This window comes from Danio rerio, chromosome 5, assembly GCF_052040795.2.
Source record: "Danio rerio strain M-AB ecotype USA chromosome 5, GRCz13ab, whole genome shotgun sequence".
NCBI lineage: Eukaryota > Metazoa > Chordata > Actinopteri > Cypriniformes > Danionidae > Danio > Danio rerio.
The window spans coordinates 25,002,969-25,018,334 of NC_141025.1; the positions used below are offsets into that span (position 1 = coordinate 25,002,969).

At 35.4% G+C, this 15,366-nt stretch overlaps 1 protein-coding gene and 1 long non-coding RNA gene across 43 annotated transcripts in view; one reads left to right on the plus strand and one right to left on the minus strand.

Annotated features, from left to right (window-relative positions):
- The window catches only part of map7d2a (MAP7 domain containing 2a), a 42,281-nt gene that overhangs the window by 3,586 nt on the left and 23,329 nt on the right, over positions 1-15,366 (minus strand). For 19 of the 42 annotated variants that reach the window (NM_001444003.1, NM_001444002.1, NM_001327937.2 and 16 more), the window contains 9 exon segments: positions 6-265; positions 4,155-4,989; positions 7,145-7,199; positions 7,468-7,518; positions 7,849-7,953; positions 9,291-9,462; positions 10,419-10,569; positions 12,894-13,291; positions 13,428-13,543. In NM_001444003.1, the coding sequence (NP_001430932.1) occupies positions 7-265; positions 4,155-4,989; positions 7,145-7,199; positions 7,468-7,518; positions 7,849-7,953; positions 9,291-9,462; positions 10,419-10,569; positions 12,894-13,291; positions 13,428-13,543 (2,142 nt within the window). In that variant the 3' untranslated portion in view covers position 6. 42 annotated transcript variants of the gene reach the window in all.
- On the plus strand, positions 662-3,065 carry LOC147843964 (uncharacterized). Its single transcript, XR_015491180.1, has 3 exons — positions 662-1,937; positions 2,247-2,387; positions 2,632-3,065. It is a non-coding gene; the product is annotated as an uncharacterized LOC147843964 (long non-coding RNA).

Here is a 15,366-nt window from a genome sequence, read left to right on the forward strand (position 1 = left end):
TTTACCTTATTGTACATGGTGTTTGTCAGAGGCTGGAGAATTGGAGGAGAGGAGTTTAGAGTCGGATCCAGGACTACAGACCCCTTCAATGAGGTTTTTGTTGCAGTCGCCCAGGCTGGCAGCAGGAGAGAGTCTGGGATAAGCTACTTGCCCCGTCAGATCCAGAAGGTCCTCAAGAGCGCGCATGTTACTCGTGCCATTCTGCTGGGGTGAGTTCACCGGGGAGAATTCAGGGATGGAGATCAACTCCTCTTTTGAGACGGGGCTGAGAATGCATAAAATCGAAGAGCACAATGTTCCCAGTAAATTTTACGTGCTTTAGTTGGGACCACCAAACATGTTAATGGCTAAATGTCTAGGAATAATGAACAACGTATCAAAGGCATCATCTTCACACACAAATAAAGGTACCAAATCTATCACTGGAGTGGTACCTGTTTAAAAGGTACATTTTTGTACTATACAGGTGGACATTAGTACCTTTATGGTTTACTTTTGTACCTTTTAAGGTAAAAATTTTTACCCTTAATGTACAACGAGGTACACATTTGTACTTTTATGGTATTAATTTAAAATGTACCTTTAAAGAACAAAAAATTTACTTTTTCAAAAGATACCACCCCAGTGGCTATTTCTGAGTGTTTTTACATGTCATAAATGATATTTTCACAGACAGAACGTTTTTAAAATGCTAAAAAACTTAATTGCAATCCACTGAATATATCATTTACATATTTAAATATATAAATGATTTTGCTTTGTACACATCTTATAATACAATGTGGTCAATGTGGTAATAAGTTGTCGTTTCTGTACAATACAGTCATATCTATTACCTGTTTTTTTTTTTTTTTTCTAAATCTCATTTTTGTGTAATGTGCTTTATATATTGCTTTATATATGTGTGTGTGTTTGTATATAAAAGTTACAGTAATAAATGCTATTTTTAATCTTATATTTCTCTGAGAGAGACAGGGAAGCTTTATTGGGTACAGTAAATGAGCAATTTTTATTTCTTTTTTAACAGATGTCCTTTTTTTTACAGATGACAGTTTTTGTAGGAGATTTAAACAAAATAATTCCTACATATTAGGGATGTAACAGTACACAAAAAAAATCCATGATTGAACATGTTTTCCATCACAAGAAAAACAAACCTTTTAGTGTTTAATAAACGAGCAGTGGTTTACTGAACCAAATGATGTGCATTTCTTAATTAACAAAAACTGTCAATAATGCTGCAACAACACATATATGGTGTCCAGTATATGGGATTTTTTTTAACAGTTGAGAACTTGTGAAGAACTAAAAAATGTGTGAAGCTTTCAAACATTAGCAGGAAGTCTTTCATTACACACACAGAAAACACCTTGACGTGTTTCAGACACCAGTACCAAACAACATTCAGAGTATGACAAGAAAAAACAGGTATGCTTGAGCATTCTATCCTTCATATGATCACATATTGTGACCATATCCTGTTTCTGATTTGTTTACAAAACTCAGTTTGAAATAACAATCCACACACAAAGAGGTTTGAAGAAGAACAATATTCACTTACTACAAAAGACCTGTCACAAGAGTGTTCTATATTTAAATATGTGTACCATTACACCCCTAATACTGCACATACAGTACATGTACATGTACATATGCAAGCTTTTTGAAAGGCGCCAAACATGAAACAAAGAATGTTTCATCAAATACAGCAAAACAAAACAAAAACATTCAGAAAAAAAGCTTTGTCTTTAAATATATTGTGCAATTAAAATTAATCCTCCATTTATTTTTTTTTAATTTGAAAATACTGTCTTGTTTAAAAGATTAGTTCACCCAAAAATGTAAAAACATCCCTGTGTTGTTCCAATCCTCTGATACCTTCATTCATCTTCGAAACACAAATGAAGATATTTTAGATGAAGTCTGGGAGCTCTTGGGCTCTCCAACGCAGCAAGGGTCCAGAAAAGGAACCAAAAACATTGTCAGAAGATTCCATGTGCCTTCAATTGTAATCATATGAATCTCCAAGAACATAAAATAAAAAACAACTACTCAAGTTTGCCTGTCATCAGATTAGAGTGTGCGTTTACTGATGTTGCGCTGCTGACTCTACACACTATAAAAAATGCAGGGTTCCACACAATCATTCATGTTGTCCTAACACAAATGCACAGAGTTAACGTAACTAAATTAAGTAGATTGTACATAAAAGTTTCTCAAAAATCTCCAGGAATGTGTGGTTTCAGCTCATTTTAAATGAGTCATTTGAACAAGCAACAAAAATAATTTTTGTGTAACAATTAAATAATTAAAGTGTAATGGCAATATCTTGAATTCCCTACAGTAAACGAGAACTGACTCTGACCTGACACATTGTTGTTGTTGTTGTTTTTTTTTGTTGTTTTTTGCAACACAAAAATGTTTTTGAAGCTTTGTATGATTACAGAACCACTGAAGTCACTGAATGTTTTTGTTTTCTTTACTGGACTCATCTTGGGACTTTTGCTGTGTATACAGTTCAAGTCAGAATTATTAGCCCCCCTGAATTATTAGGCCCCTGTTTGTTTGTTGTTGTCCAATTTCTGTTTAACGGAGAGAAGATTTTTTTCAACACATTTCTAAACATAATAGTTTTAATAACTCATATCTAATAGCTGATTTATTTTAGCTTTGTCATGATGACAGTGAATTATATTTGACTAAATATTTTTCAAGACACTTCTATACAGCGTAACGTGACATTTAAAGGCTTACCTAAGTTAATTACATTAGGCAAGTTAGGGTAATTAGGCAAGTTATTGTAAACCGATGGTTTTTTCTGTAGGCTATCGAAAAAATATAGCTTAACGGGGCTAATAATTTTTTTTTTAAATAAAAAACTGCTTTTATTCTAGCCAAAATAAAACAAACAAGACTTTTTCCAGAAAACAAAATATTATCATACATACTGTGAAAATTTCCTTTCTCTGTTAAACATCATTTGGAAAATATAAAACAAAAAATAATAAAAATAAAAGCGGGGGCAAATAATTCTGACTGTATATCAAAAAAACTGTATATGTTTATTGGTTTTAGCAATAAAAAATAAACAAACCTTAACTATAACAGAAAGAGTACAAAAGCCATTTCACAATACACAAAATGTTGAACACGATATAATATAATATCATCAAGAAAGCATAATAAAGAAAATGATTAAATATAATCGATAAATAATTTACAGAGAAGCGTGTAAGCTTCACAACTCGACATATACCTAACCATTCCAGCCTATAAAGAGTCTAATTGGATTCCAGATTTTGAAAAATATGTTGAGTTTGTTTATCAACCCATATCTCTATTCTTCCACGGGCAACACATAACTCCTAATGCAGGGTTTAAAAAACAGGCTCATAATCTGACTACAAATTTTGTAGAAATATTTTCTTTGCTAATATCATACACAAAGATACTGCCTGTGATATATGTTTGTCTCCTATTTCTGAGTTGTCTCCAAAAAAGCCCAATCTTGCCTCGGGTGAAAGTTCAATCTTATATATTTATAATATATAAGATCTTATAATCTTTCCCAGTGATGGGTTGCACCGGGAAGAACATCCGCTGCGTAAAACATATGCTGAATAAGTTGGTGGTTCATTCCGCGGTGGTGACCTCTGATTAATAAAGGGTCTAAGCCGAAAAGAAAACCAATGAATGAAGATCTTATATTCTTATATTGTATTATATAATAAAAATAAATGTGACTCATTTTAAGGCATCTTGAGGCCTTTGCTGTCTATGAAGGGTCAGAGAGCTCTAAGATTTCATCTAAAATATCTTTATTTGTGTTTTGAAGATGAATAAAGGTCTTGTGTTGTAAAAACAACATAAAGGTAAATAATTAATAACAAAATGTTCATTTTTGAGAGTTAATTAATACTTTTTTGCCCGACCAAGTCTCGGTTATAATCATGTTCTTTATACAGCATTAAACTCCAGGAGATGTTAGTTTGCTGAGAATTAAGCATTCATTTGCATAAATGACAATCAGTTTACATTATTCTTTCTATTAGACTTCAAACCTTTTGTTTTCCTGTGATGCAGATTCCTACCTGGTCAGTGTAGGGCAGTCCAGTGTACAGGATATGTTGACACAGTCACTGTGTCAAACTCACCTAACCTCCATGTACTGCACTTCATCTGCAGAGTCGTCTGCCGCTGCGCTCTTCCCCTCCACAGTGTCCAGATGAATGAGAGGCAGAGGGGGCTTTGACTCTGGCAGTGGGGTCAGTGAAGAGGGTGGGCTGTCTTTCCCTCCCTCCTTTGATTTGGCCTGGGTTATCAAATGTCCTCCAGCCTGACTGATACTCTTCGCTTGTGGGACAGTTGCAGTTGAGCTGCTCTGTCCATTGGCATGAGGGATGTCTGGTTTCTTCACAGTGATGTCCTTCTTGAATACCTGATTTGTGGCTTGTCCATTCATTTGTACGGTCAAAGGGGTTTTCACTTGGGTGCCGGACTCCTGCTTGACCACCTGAGTGAGGGTTTGGCTTTTTCCATTAGTCAGATTGTTTTCCTGAAAGCTGCGGGGTGGTATATTTGGAGGGGCTTTCATTTGGGAGGATATTTGGGTCATGGTAATATTAATATTTGCTACTGTGTGTATAGGTGAGCATTTCGGTGGTGATATCTGCACCTTTGCATCTTCTTTTGGTTGTAAACTTTGCGTCCTGAAATGTTCAGTGTCTTGTCTGATAGTCTTGGCGCTTTCTTCACTTACCTTTCCTTTCTCTTCTGTTTTCGCCGCAGTTGCGCTTGTGTTCATTTGGCCATTTGGGGAGGGTTTTTTTATGGGTATGTGAGAAGGTGACTTTACTTGTTCATTTGAACAGCCAGTCTCTGCTCTTTTTCCTGCAATCTCCTGTTTGTAGGTTTGCCCATTCATGGAGTTTGACTGCAGAAGGTGAGGTGGAGATTTGAGCTCAGCGCTTGAGATCAAATGGTTACTGCCTGAAAAAAAGAAAAAAGAGGTTTTGGAGATTGTTACAATAGAGAATAATATCTTAAGCCTGATATCAGTCTGCAATAGACAGGGAAGTAAAACAGGCCCGTAGCCAGGGATGGTTCAGGTGGTCTAGAATTTGTCCCATACATGAGCTCATTTGTCCTATTTTGACTGCTATTCCATCATAAATTATGAAATAACCCATTGAAGAAGGCTTTAAGACCAAGCGGAATCCTCTGTTGGTTGTCGTCACTTCAGCTAAACAGTTTTGGTCAATACAAACAAATATTTTTCAATAAAGTTCAACATTCAGCTGTGCAAAAAAAAAAAATACAATCTGATATAAGTAAAGTCATCTTTCACTACTGACCTACTGTATTGTTGTTAAATAAAGAAAATATTTTACAAGTAACTTTTATTCTAAACTTTGGACGATATTCATGAAGCAAAACAATGACTAATGAAAAGGTGTGAACCACATTAAAGTTTATTTTAATACTATTCAGGCTATTGTTTTTATCCATGAATTTTCAATTAAACTTTTTGAAGAGAAAAAAAAATAAATAAATAAATTGTGAAGCTCTACATTATTATTATTGTTTATTTATTTGTTTATTTTTTATTCAAATGACCAACGTAAAGAGCCATGCATTTCACTAGGCTGGCTACAGGCCTGTAAAAGAAGCATGTAGCCCAGTAATGACCAAACTCTGTCCTGGAGGGCTGATGTCCAGAAAAGTTTAGCTCCAACCCTAATTAAATACACCTGAACTAGCTAATCAAGCTCTTACTAGGTATACTAGAAACTTCCAGGCAGGTGTGTTAAAGGAAGTTGGAGCTTAACTATGCAGGACACTGGCCCTCCAGGACCAAGTTTGCGCACCTCTGATATAGTCCATTCATTCTAAAAGTACTGCAAAATATAATGGGAAAAAAATTACAAAATACGACTATGGTTTATATATAGTTTGAATATATATTTGAGTACATGTTGAAATACAATTCATTCCTGTAATGGTAAAGTGAACATTTTCAGATGTACAGTTTGAATGTCACACAATCCCTTATAAATCATTCAAATGTGCTAATTGGGCTCTCATAAATTATTAATAATGGCTCTTATTATTATCAGTACTGAAACAGGAAACTGTGGTTAAGGATTCTGAAATTTCAACTTTGCAACAAAGGCATACATTACACACACACAGGGGCGAATTTGACCAATAAGCAAGGTAAGCGGCCGCTTATGGCCCCAGGAAATCTGAAGGCCCCCAAATAAACACCTAGAAGTATAAATTATACATATAAATTATATACAACATCATTTTCTATCATATTTTGTATGATGATGATCAAGAACAATAAGTTTAATGTTTATCAGATTGCAAATGCGCAAATGTGTCGGAGGTAAAGATTTTTAGAAATGAAAAAGTTTAAGTTGTGGGTCCATTTTAAGAAAACAAATCCTTTAAAAAGTTTTACAAGATGCATTATATGTGGTTATTGTTATTTTGCATAAAGAAAAAAATATAGAAAGGAGATATGCTATATGAATAAAAACAGCTAAATAAATCAATTAAAAATAAATTAAAGTACAAAAGGTGCATTTTAGAGCTTTTGGGCCCCATGGCCGGAATTGCTTTGGGCCCCCAAATAACTAAATCTGCCCCTGCACACACATACATGCATAGAGTGTTATTTTAAATTCACAATATACTTATGTGTTTACTGTATTTTTGATCCAATAAACGCATGAATGTCTTCATTATAGTGATTCATGATCTGTTTCATACCCTCTGTACTAATGCATCTAATAAAGTTTAAAACCACTGGAACGACTACAGTGTAAATCAGAGCAGACTAAATATAGTCAGCGCAGTCTTTGAATAGATCACCTTGAACACAACCTATGACAGAGAATATGATCCCCTGATGCCCTCTCCTGACACAGAAGAAGATACTGCAATGGTGGAAAACTACCAGCAGTTCTGCTGACATATTCTATACACATGTGCCTCTAGGGGGAGGAACTGAATACTACAGCAGTTCAGCTGCATTCACAAAACAGGGAACCCTGCATGCATAGGTGTCACTTCTATAGTTATTTTCTTGGCTTTAAAAATAGTTTGGCATTTTAGAGAGAGCGGGGTTGAGTCCTACCTGGAGGAGAGACAGGGTATGAGACAGGAGAAAGGGCCTCTGGGCTTCCATCTCTCTGTGTGAATATCAGGTCATTCTGTTACTTTAACTTTCAGAGCAATCATTTCCGCTCTACTTTCTCTACTCTAGGGCTATTCACATCACATTCACATGGATGGTAATCCACGCAGGTATTTGTCCCAGTTGTACTACGTTTTACCTAATTTATCCAATTAGTTTCCTGTGATGAGTGAAATCATATGTTACTACTGAACATGTTTTGAGTGGAGATACTAAACAGTCATGTAGTAAAGAGTGATGAGTGAATTGTTTTGCATTTATACCTTCATCTCGCCGTCACTCTTCCTGGTTCTCTTCATTATTTCCTCAATTCTCTGTAGAGAACAATTTAAGCAGAGTTCAGTTACAGTATTTGCAGATTTGTTGAGTCAGTCCTGTTGCAAATGACAACAAGAAAAGCTGGATGAAGTAACTTAAATACAAAGAGGTAATGACTTCACATCTTTCTGTATTTTTGTGTGAAAACCCAAACATTACATCTATTTTATTCACACTTCTTCAATATGTAAAACGTTTAACTTATAGTCAGTAAAGTATGATGTTTACAGTTTGTGTACATTCCCTGCTTCTGTTCTCCTGCTGGGTAATATACATTTTGGCTGATCTTTGCAATGTTGATTACATTGTATTGCTGCTGGCCGTACCTTTTTTCGTTGTTGTCTCTCCTGTTCCTCCTGCTGCTTGGAAAGCTCTCTCTCCTGCTGCTGACGCTCAGCATTTTTCTGAGCACGACTCTCAGCCTCCTCTTTCTGTTACACACAAACACAAGTAATGGACAGTTGATAGACAGACAGACAGATATATACTGTGGATAGATAGATAGATAGATAGATAGATAGATAGATAGATAGATAGATAGATAGATAGATAGATAGATAGATAGATAGATAGATAGATAGATAGATAGATAGATAGATAGATAGATAGATAGATAGATAGATAGATAGACGGGCAGACGGGCAGACGGGCAGACGGGCAGACGGGCAGACGGACAGACGGACAGACAGACAGACAGACAGACAGACAGACAGACAGACAGACAGACAGATAGACAGATAGACAGATAGATAGATAGATAGATAGATAGATAGATAGATAGATAGATAGATAGATAGATAGATAGATAGATAGATAGATAGATAGATAGATAGATAGATAGATATATGTTTGCTTTTTTAACAGCTCAGGTGCGAGGTGAACAGATCGCATGCTGTCTGAGAGGAAGATTGTGCTGGTATTACATGACTCACCATATTGTTAGTTCCAAGTCGTCTTTTAATTTCTAAAGCAAATTCTAAATAAAATGGCTTGGCAAACATATATGTTTGATGTGTTCCTCTGGCATTCTTATAAAATCTTCTACTTTATACATCATTTTCTCTGTTCTGTGCAGTGCCTCCTCTTGCAACAACAATTGTATCCATTTTAAGTGCAATAACCCTTTAACTGTCCCAGCAAGACAAAATGTTTGGACTCCCAATGTCACTAGTTTATACACTCAATGCAATTTTTTTTCCAACAAATCCCATAATTTCTAAATTATCCACCTCTACCAAATGGTTGATTTGTGGGTTTATGGTAAATCTATACTGTGAAACATCAGGAAATATGAAGTGTTTCTTTATTTTTTGAACTATGCCATGATGAAATATTCTCATTTAACATGTTTTCTTGTTTGTTTGTTTGTTTTACAATAAAACCAAAATCAAGTGTAGTAGTGCAACAGGATTATGTTTGTTTGATTTTTTGTAAGCCAACAATGCTGTGTTAGTGTAAACCATTCTGTAAATGACTTTAACTGTCATTATTTAAAACAGTCAACATGTGGTCAACCATTTGGTAGAGCAGGCAGTTAAAGTGATAATGAAATGCATAGGCATTAAATAATAGCGTAAATACCCATATTTGTAATAAATCCTCTTACAAATGCAAATTCAGTACGGTCATGCTCAAAAACAACCACGTCGACACCTGTATTCTTCTTAATGCATGTTAAGTAAATACTAACAGTACTGTTTTAATGCCAAAAACACAGTTTGCTGTGGTTTGCGGTGGCACAAGCTGTTCTAACCCATTATCTTCTGACCTCTTTCTCCATGTGGGCCTGGAGCTCCTTCTCTTTCAGTTTTTTCTCCTCCTGCTCTCTCTTCTTCTGCTGCTGCTCGAGCCTGCATTTTTCCTGCTCTGCCTGACGAATTCTCTCTTCCTGTCGAGCTCTTTCCTCCAGCTGCCTCTTCTTCAGCTGCTCACTCTTCAGTCTGAATAACACACACACCAACAGTTACTCCTACGCATGCATTTTATTAAAAACCAACAAAACATCATGTTTTCAAGCAATATTCAAATCTCACTCTAGTGAGGTATTAAAGTATTATGATGAATTTCATATTTGATAACAAAACTTTCAGCTCTTTTGATATCTTGTAGCTTCAAAAGTGTTTAATAAACAGTGTTGGGGAAAGTTACTTTTAAAAGTAATGCATTGCATATCGAGCTACTCCCCAAAAAAGTAACTAGTTGAGTTACTTAGTTACTTTTTATGGTAAATAATGTGTTATGTTACTTTTGCGTTACTTTTTATTACCTATCTGAAGCTTGATCTCTTTCAGAACTTGTTTTTTTAATAGAGGAGTTCTGCGATTATCAATGCACTGTATAACCTACACCTAAATTAAAATCCATCAAAAAATAATATTTTAGAATAATGTTATCTGAGAACTTCCTTACACCAGAGCTACATGCCATACGAACAGATTATTGAAAGTTTAACGCAATCTGTTTGCTATTTTTGTACTATTTTGTCTTGAGTTAAATCACTGTCTATTAAGACAATCTCCTTTTCTTTGATGCGTTCAAAATAATGAACATGTTCTCTCATTGACTGCGTGATTCATTGAGACTACTTTAGTTTTAATTCAGCAATTTATTTTTTAAAAGCTAATTAAATAAACTAAAAAGTAACTCAAATATTATGACTTAATTTTTTTAAGTAATGCGTTACTTTAGCATGTACTTAGAAATGTAATATTGTTAAGCAACTCGCGTTACTTGTAATGCGTTACCCCCAACACTGTTTATAAATAAATCTGAAATAAACTAAAAAATAACTTTGTTATGCAATGTGTATTAAAATGTCTGAGTCACATTCATCAAGCACTGAACACTATGTACAGTAGTTAAGGGGAAATACAGTGTCAGTCACACAGACACGCACTTCTCCTGCTCCTCCAGATCTTTGCGCTGTTTCTCCTGCTGTTCCTTCAGGAGTCTGGCCAAACGTCTGCGTTCAGCTAGCAGACGAGACGCCTCCTCAGCATCTGTCGTTCCTGCAATCACTTTGCCAGCAGAGTTTACAGGTGAAGCGTCTGAAATAAGATAAGCAGAGTCATTTTCACTATTTGAGCATAGTGTAAATATTAATTGTAAATGCCGTTTCTGTTAAATTGAGTCATTAGTAACTATTCAAATTTAGAAAGCTCAAGGAACACAAAACAAGATCCCTTTAAGGGATCTCAAGAGCCAAACAGTCTCTTACGCAGACACATTTCTTGATTTATAGGTATTGGATCTTAGTTTTGCGACGTAGTGGCGCAGTAGGTAGTGTTGTCGCCTCACAGCAAGAAGGTTGCTGGGTCGCTGATTCGAACCTCGGCTAAGATGGCATTTCTGTGAGGAGTTTGCATGTTCTCCCTGCGTTCGCGTAAGTTTCCTCCGGGTGCTCCGGTTTCCCCCACAGTCTAAAGACATGGGGTACAGGTGAATTAGGTAGGCTAAATTGTCCATAGTGTATGAGTGTGTGTGTGTTGTGTGGATGTTTCCCAAAGATGGGTTGCAGCTGGAAGGGCATTCGCTGCGTAAAAACGTTCTGGATAAGTTGGCGGTTCATTCCGCTGTAGCGACGCCGGATTAATAAAGGGAGTAAGCCGACAAGAAAATGAATGAATGAATGTATCTTAGTTTTGAAGTGTAGGAGTCTTGCCTTACTAGACTTTTAAAAGAGCAACAGACATTTCTCAGATGTCTCAGAAAATCTCCATTTGTGCTCTGAGGGTATGAAAATAATGAAATAAATTCATTTTGGGGTGAATAGGCACGGGACGATAATCGTTTTCAAGGTTTACCGTGGTTTGCAAAAGTCAAGGTTTTAAAAAAAACGTCAAAACTTTGAGCTATACCGTTCCTAAGGTATGTGTATGTGTTTTTACTTACTTTTTTTTAGGACAACAGTATCTCCGGTAGAAAAGATATCCAAAGATACCATTTTAAATTGTAAAAAAAAAAATCTGTTTTTAAAACTAACAAAGTCAGCAGAAGTCAATAGTTTATTTAAATTATTAAGCCTGACGTTTACTGCTCCAAAAAATTATAAATGTTTCTCAAAAAAAAAAAATATTGTGTTCAAGGGGGAAAAGTTTTAGTTTTTTACCCAGACATTTAAAAAGAAGATATTTTAGAGCAATAATCACAATACTGTGTAACCTTGATAGTTTTATTCAAGGTTATCATGCCGTCAGAATCTTATACGGGCCTATGCCTAGGGGTGAACAAACCCATTAAATTTGATGAAATATTTCATTCATAATTATTATTCCTGTTTCGAGCATAAGCATGTCCATCAGTGCACATGGCAAAACGATATCCTAGGTCAGAAGTTAATGATCAACTTTCACCTGATCTCCAACAGTATGTCTTACCGGCAGAGGAGGAGGAGGCCGGTCAGCGAAATGAGTTATTAATTATGTAGTAATGAATGATTATGTTTTAACAATACAGGCAATTACAAACTTCACAAATAAAAGTTATAATATTACATCTTGTTTGGTTAAATTACATTTACATTTAGTCACTTAGAAGATGCTTTTATACAAAGCAACTTACAACTGAGGAGGAATTCAGAGATCAACAAGAACAGGTAATTATACAAAGGAAATGTTTGTGCTCAGAGAATTTAGTGCTAGAGTTAGACGGGGATGGGGGATGAGAGAGAAAGAGAAAGAGAGAGAGAAAGAGAGAGAGAGAGAGAGAAAGAAGGAAAGAAAGAAAGAAAGAAAGAAAGAAAGAAAGAAAGAAAGAAAGAAAGAAAGAAAGAAAGAGAGGTTCTACAGGTGGTTTTTCAAGCCCACTCACTTGTGTGAAACAATTTCATTCATTCATACATTTTCCTTCTGCTTAGTCACTTTTTCAGCGGTCTGAATAAACCGGCAACTATTCTAGCACATGTTTTACGCAGCAGATGCCGTTTCAGCCACAACCCTGTACTGGGAAACACCCATACACTCTCATTCACACATACACATACACACACACACACACACACACATACACTACGGGCAATTCAGTTTATTCAATTCACCTACAGCACATGTCTTTGGATTGGGGGAAACTAGAGCTGGGACTCAAACAAGCAAACTTCTTGCGGTGACAGTGCAAACCACTGAGCCACAGTGAATGAATTTGTGCAATGTTTTTTTTTTATGTAAAGATTGTAAAAATTGTGTCTGGTGCAAAATGGTTAATTAAATTGCTATAAATATTACTTACTTGAACTTAACTAATTCACACAAACCAATAAAGTAAGTTTTATTTGTAACAAATAATCTAAAAAAAAGCCCACATTAAAATCACAAAAAATAAGATACTTTTAAAAGTTTTAAACAAAGGTTTGGAATGTTTCAGATGTTAGACCCACCTGCACTCTTGTTTGCAGTCACATCGGCACAGTTTGATTTATGTTTTTTCTCTGGGGTCTCAGTCTTGTCGTTCTTTTTCTGTTGGTTTTCCAAAGCTACACTTGTTTTGTCTTTTGCTCCATTAGTCCCGTTACATTCTATCTTAACTGTTCTTCTTTCTGTAGGTGGTGTGCTGAAAATAGGTGGCTGTATTTTTGCAGCCTTGTCCAAGTTTTCACTGTTAATACTCTTGTTCTGATGGATCTCAGCCTTGACAAACTTGCTCTCCTTTACATCCTCAGCTTGTTTGTCTTCTGTATTCTTGCTGTTCTCACTGATGGCGGTTCTGTGTTTCATAGGGGACGGAGGAAACTGCCGCACTGTACAGGGGGACTGAGTACGACTTTTCGGCAATAACCTTCAAGCACACACATGGAAAGCTGATTCAGATGCTTGCAGTCAGTGCATTGCTGAATAAAAATATAATTAACTGGAGATCTCTGTGTCAGCATCTTATATAAAATAACAATATAGAAAGTGTGTGCATGTTTTACTTGGGTGTTGCAGGTGAAGCAGAGCGGCGAGTGACATCAGCAGGAGATTTGGCTCGTCTGATTGGTGAACCTGTGGCCGGTGAGCCAGTCCTCCTCTCTCTGCGCAGTCTCTCCTTCTGCAGCAAACACAAATAATGCATAATGCTCTATAATACACACAGTGGCCATAGGGCTACACACCAGTTTCACTGCTGAATTTTCAGCAGCCAGAATTCAATGTCACATGATCATTTACAAATTAATTGAAGATTTTCATCAAATCTCAGTCTTCAAAAGAACCGCATTTATATAAAATAAATATGTTCTGTGACATTATAAAGGCCTTCATCGACACTAGTGATTAATGTAATGTGTCCTTGCTGAGTAAAAGTATTGATAAAATCTTACTGACAAATGTTTGAATAAAAGTGCAGTTTTCAAAACACCAATAAAAGTTTAATAAATTCAGCATACAAAATTAAATATATTGTTAGATGAGTAACTGATAACTTAAGAAAACATATTAAATAATAGCTCTCAGTTCTAATATTTGTTTCTCTTTGTTTTTATTAAAAAGAAAAATGGAATGTCGATTAATTACAGTTTTTCCTCAATTGCTTTCGTCCATTTTTCGGAAGTCGTCACATTCTCTAAACTGTGAGTGCAAATGTCAAAACTGTTTGCTGGAACATCAGAACTTTATTGCATGTCTGCAAAATGTTGTTACTCCCCCAAAACATTTCATTCATGCTTCAAAACCTAGTTATCATGTCAGTAATTTGACTAAGGTCACCAAAACATTGAGTGTATTTGTCATTTTGTGCGCCACACTGCTCAAAACGATTAGTTGTTTATTCACCATGTTAAAAAGTCTGATAGTTGTTGAAAAGTACATAAAAATCGATAGTACATAAAAAATGAACATTTGTATTCATACCATACATTTATTTTTGTATGAATGTTCAATTACATTTATAATTTACAAATTTCATATTTTTTACCATATGTTACCACAAATTAACAAAAAAATACTACAAAATAGCATCTATGAAAAAAATTATTCTTGGTGGGCATTCTGTCGCTCTTGTTGGCCTTGCCAGAGATTAAGCGTCTTCCTATTGCTCTTCCACAAGCATATTGATGCAGTTCAGGATTGTTTAAGTTCTCCATTCTCAAAAAAGGTAGTGATTGTGCTGTGGGCAAGCTACATATATATTTTCTGTAAAACTGATTAGTTAAATAGATGATGTTGTGAGAGAGAAAGGAAAAGACAGAACTGCATAGCACAAAGACAAAACAAAACAAAAGGAGAAATGTGAACATGTGACAATCTCCTTTGAGATGCACCCTTAATAAAAAAAGTCAAGATTCACATGGGAGAAATGGACCAATTGTAGACAGATTTAGAAAAAAGTCTAATAGGAAAATGCATTATGACAAAATATTATGATAACCTGTTCAGCCATTTTGCATGTAAAGACTTGAACAAACGATTGAATGTTGTGGAGGTGAAATTATTCAATGGAGACCAAAATAATAAAAAAATTATGATCAACATGACATGGTCAATTGATTATGTAGGAAACATCAGAGAATTGCACATAATCATTTGTGTGGATATACAAAAGCATTTGCAACCTGTTCAAAGGGATAAGAAACTGCTTTTCTCATATGCACAAGTGACACAATGATCTGAAGATTGAACAGGTAGAAAACAGGTAGTTTTGAGAATTTCAATTCTGATCTAAAAAATGGACCAAAGCAACTGAGTAAAACTGTAACAATGAAAATAATGTTTACCATAGATTGATTGTTCGTTTTTGGCTTCAATTTGCATAATACCAATTCCAAAATACATTGTCTATATTCACTGAGAATCGAATGGATACAAATATTTATTTTCAAAATGGGGTGTACCCAATCATGCTGAGCACTGTATACAAATAAAAATCCTTGCACT